The sequence below is a fragment of the Sinocyclocheilus rhinocerous genome, unplaced genomic scaffold, assembly GCF_001515625.1.
Source record: "Sinocyclocheilus rhinocerous isolate Xijiao unplaced genomic scaffold, SAMN03320098_v1.1 scaffold1167, whole genome shotgun sequence".
NCBI lineage: Eukaryota > Metazoa > Chordata > Actinopteri > Cypriniformes > Cyprinidae > Sinocyclocheilus > Sinocyclocheilus rhinocerous.
The window spans coordinates 322,585-327,635 of NW_015648750.1; the positions used below are offsets into that span (position 1 = coordinate 322,585).

The window sequence follows — 5,051 nt, forward strand, 5'->3', positions numbered from 1 at the left end:
TCTATACTGTGTGTGTGTGTGTGTGTGTGTGTGTGTGTGTGTGTGTGTGCCACACAAATTTAGACATGTATATAGAGATGTTGCTATACTGCTTTAGGTTATTTAAACATAAGAAAGACACAAGAAACAAAGCACAAAGAGTCCCAAACAGAAGAAGCTTTGGTGATAATAAAGCATATATTTAATTACTACAATTACCGCCAACTACAGCTTTCAGATGCCATTTTATTCTTCAACTCAACTAACACAGAACCGAATGAACAGGATTGTGGGATTATCACAGGCAGCGAAAGATACATCAATGCTGACTTCAAAAAGGCATCTTAGTGGACGGGATGTAGGACACGTTTTGGTTTCAGACGTATCTTGTTGCCTACCTACATTCGCATCCGGACAGCATTTCTCAGCTTTCAGACACAACCACAGATTTCTATTCATATGCATTCACAGTTATGCGTTCACTGGCTGTTGAACAATAGCTTCAGATATGGCTTATAAAGTCATCATTTAAAATCAGATCTATTCATTTTGTAATATTAGGTTTTACTGATCTGTGTGTTTGATTTTTAACTCAGGTGTTACATAATGTGAAGATGTTTTTGCACTGATTCCAGATTTAGCATTCACTTGTTATAAGTGATCTTAACCTTTGGTTTGTTTCATCAAGTTCCAACGAAAAAGTGCAAACAATGAAAATTAAGTACCTTTAATTTTTTTGAGTACCTTTAATTTTAATAGTATTTCATTATCAAATTAATTAATTTAATTAATACAGAAATCATTAATTGTCTTTGATTTAGACAATTAAAGAAGTCTCTTATGCTCACTAAGGCTGACTTTATTTGATCAAATGTACAGTAAAAACAGTAATATTGTCAAATATTATTACATTTTCAAATAGTTGTTTTCTATGTGAATATCTGTTAAAATGTCATTTATTTCTGTGATCTGCAGCTGTATTTTCAGCATCATTACTCCAGTCTTCAGTGTCACATGATCTTCAGAAATCATTCTAATATTCTGACTTGCTGCTCAAGAAACATTTCTGATTATTATCAGTGTTGAAAACAGTTGTGCTGCTTCATATTTTTTGCGCATTCCTTTTCAGGATTCTTTAACCAATAGAACAGCATTTATTTTGAAACAGAAATCTTTTGTAACATTGCAAATGTCTTTACTGTCACATTTGATCAATTTAAGGCATCCTTACTAAAAGTATTAATTTCTTTGAAAAAAAAAAAAAATCTTACCACAACGATAACATACATTTTCCGTAACTCAGAGTGTGATATAAGATCATGGTCATACCTCTCACACACACACACACACACACACGATTCTGGACTACTGAATGAAGGGTGTCTTCAGCTTAGCCCTAATATCATGCTAAAAGACATTCACTCTCAACAGCTGTTACACCAGCATGACTTCACATGTTGGAATATCACTGTGACATATAGGGCCACTCCTAAAATCATGTGGCCGTCCCCCCTCCGCCTCTACCCCACCCCCACAAGACCAGACACACACACAGACACTGAGGCCTACCATAATTCACCACCACCAGATACGAAGATATTGCCTCTGTAACATCAAATACACTAGGTTCTGCACAATGCATATCACTCATAATGCATCTAGAACACTTCACTGTATGTGAGAAACAGACGCTAGACTGATTCAGATCAGTACCTTGTGTTTTGAGTCGATTCATTGAAAAAAAAACTGGCTAATAAGAGTCATTTATTTGTAAATCTGATTATATTGCGTGTTTGCTGCTGCTTGCCAGGGAAGACAACGCAGTAAAAAAGCATTCTGTGTATTTGTTGTTTTTATTTATTTATTTTTGCAGCACCTCATCTTATATCAAGTTCAAATCAGACTGCAAACGCACATCATTGAACTAATAAAGTATAATTTAGTTTGTGCTAATGTAGATTCGGTAGCTATGCAATGAACACTGTTATACATTTTTAAATATGCAAATATAATATCAAAGAAATGCTGAAAAGCAAAGGAATAGCATTCACCAAAATGGCCACCATGCCATATTAGTGAAATGCCTGTGCAAACCGCAGATTACAGTAATAACAGCTTTTTCTAAAACTGCTGCAGTTTAGCAGGGTGTTGAGATCTCCGGCCTCTAAGCCCTCAATAGGAGATTTCACTGAATGCCCTAGAGGTCAAGACATCCCTGGAATGTCACGTGAAGCCCTTGAACGATATTACCACGGCCCGTGTCCGCTTTCAGAAACAAACATGGCTGTGTGGAAAAACATACTACTATTTTCTGCACTATGCGGTGTGAACGCAGATAACCAGCTATATTTGCGCAAAACTGTTTCGTATAATAACCAGTGCAAGCTGTTTAGAATACCGTATCCCACAATGCACTGAACTCGATCTGACCTTGCATTTCCACTGACTTCTCTTTCTTGACTCACCAATTGATTGTACTACCACAAGTGATGACACAACACCAAATTGCATTAAAAAGCACCACAATTAAGAGATTACAACTGCCATTCACAATGTTTCATGTATTGTGCTACAAGTTTGAAACATTTACTGTTGCATAATGCATACTGTTGTCACATACTGGTGTTAATATGATTTTTGGACAGACTTTTCCTATGCTTACTAAAGCTGCATTTAATCAAATATACAGTATAACTGTAAAATAAAGAATTTAAAATATTGTAAGGCCGCGATTGCGTCACAATGACAGTCCAACCAACAGCCGCCTTCTACAAAGGCTCCGTATCTGCACTAAGTATGTGCTTATTTTCTCAGTGAACAAGTTATAGCCTATATTGTGTTTCACTGAATGGGTTCTCTCACCTGGTGGTGGTGGTTGTAGTTGTTCCTCTGCTGCAGAAAGGCGCCCTGCTGCGGGGGAATCTGCGGGCTGACCGGGGACCGGCGGCTCTGCAGTGCCTGCGGGGGGACGTTGATCTGGGGGGGAAAGGGGCTGCTGAAGCCCTGCACTGGGCACCGGTTGGCCGAGAAGCTCTGGAAGAAGCCGGGGTTGATTGAGGAGGGGATGCCCGGGAAGTAGTTGTCAGGCTCGGTGGTGGGGATCTGGTTTATTGCGTTAGCGGAATTGGAGACGTGCGGAGGCGGTGAGCTCGTCTGCACGGACCACGGTGTTCCGAAGGCGGGCAGGGTGGGGGAAGCAGAGCCGCCGCCGCCACCGCCCCCGGGGTTCTGCATCTCCGGGAAAGCGGCCGAGAGCATGTTACTGCCGCCGGTGCAGTTGTTGATGTGGTGGGCGCTGGGTGACTCCATCTGGGTCTTCACCTTGGACGATGGCGCATCGGTGTCCAGGCCCGTGGAGGAGGAGTACGGCTGCTGCTGCGGCGGCTCAGCCTGCTGATGTATGTTCCGGTCGTGCTGAAGGTCACCGGCTGTCTGTGCGTGACCTACAGCGGAGAAACGGCTCAGGTCGTTGTCGGAGGCGCTGCTCTGCTCGCTGGACTGAGAAGCTGTCAACCCCGCAGGCTCATCCTGCATGTTGCGCGGATGTGACGGGAAAAGAGGGCACACCGGAGGCGAGCTGCTGGGGCACACCGGAGACGGGCTGGAGTAGGGTGTGAACGCGCCTCCGCCGAACAGTGCGGAGCTGCTGCTGCTGCTGATGATGTTCGCTGTCTGCAACAAGCCGAACCCGTAATCACCCATTTAATTGCGTCAAAACAGCGCAGCTCTCGTATTCCCAGGCCTGACCAAGAACAATAAGAGAGGCACTGTGTCCTATAACTTCATAAAGCCTGTTTGGAGCGAGAGAGGAGGAGCTTTCGGTCGAGTCGGTCGCCTTTTTGCATAATGCATGCGCGACCCGCCTCCCTCACAGCCGCAGAGAGAGCCGCAATGTGCGCGTCACTCATTCATTATTCAGGAGGCGCAGCAGAGCAGACCAGTCCGCCCGGTCTGAATGCTGCTGAGCTTTGACGCTGTCGGAAAGATGGCAGCTGCATGCTCAACTGCTCGTTCGGGTGTCTTCCAGTCCTTTCACCTTTAGCCTTTATAACCTTCCGAGGCCATATGGGTCATGCGTGGCTGTAATAAAGCAGTAATAAACTCCTTACTGTGCTTAGTAACCAGATGAAATTATGAACGTTCATATATCAAATTGCCAGTGTTGGGAAGGTTACTTTGGAAATGTAATAGGTTACAGATTACAAGTTAGCCTATTTAAAATGCAATAAGTAGTTACTTTTTGATTGCTTTTCTGAATTTCTAACAGATGTTTTCAACTGTTAATCATTTTGAAACATTTAAAACAGGCAGGGTTACTGTAGTTTCTTGTGATTATTTTTTTACGATTATTTTACTTTCTTTTATGTAAAGCACTTTGAATTACCATTGTGTACGAAATGTGCTATATAAATAAACGTGCCTTGCCTTGATCACTGTCAGACTTTCAAAATCCTTCATTCTTGAATTAAGATTATAAAAATGTAATTTTAAAGCACAGCCACCACAGAATCAGACTTTAGCAGCACTTTTTTACTTGAGATCGTTCTGAGGTAAAATACAGATTTAAAATCATAAGATATTGTTTAATAGTTATGATGCTGTTTTTGAAATCAAATCTTTGCATAGCTGTGACAGGAAACACCGGCATCTAACAATGTTGGAAAAAAAACAGTTAATCTTAAAAAAAATAAAGCATATACATAAACCCAAATAGGAAATGAAACAGTTATTGAATAAGCATGTATCCTATTCTGTGTCCTGAACTCCTGAAACATTGGTGTCTCATATTGTAGAGGAAAGAAATCAATCAAATCTGAATGTGTGTGAAAATATTCAGATGTAACCCCCTTTGTAATCTTTAACATTTTCATAAGTAACTGTAATTTAATAACACATTTTTTCTCAGTAACTGTAACAGATTACAGTTACATTTATTTTGTAATTAAATTACATAATTCTGTTACATGTAACTAGTTAATCCCCAACACTGCTTATTACACGGCAGATCTTCAGTGCCTGATAAAACATTTGGACTATGTTAGCGCATGGCAGTGGAGCATATAGTGTAGTAC

At 41.1% G+C, this 5,051-nt stretch overlaps 1 protein-coding gene across 1 annotated transcript in view; it reads right to left on the reverse strand.

Moving 5' to 3' along the window:
- The window catches only part of LOC107710228 (cytoplasmic polyadenylation element-binding protein 2-like), a 26,961-nt gene extending 22,933 nt beyond the window's left edge, over nt 1–4,028 (reverse strand). Inside the window, exon 1 of the mRNA XM_016514965.1 lies at nt 2,842–4,028. Within this exon, the coding sequence (XP_016370451.1) occupies nt 2,842–3,681 (840 nt within the window). The 5' untranslated portion in view covers nt 3,682–4,028. The remainder of the gene's footprint in view (nt 1–2,841) is intronic.
- Nucleotides 4,029–5,051: the final 1,023 nt, after the last annotated feature.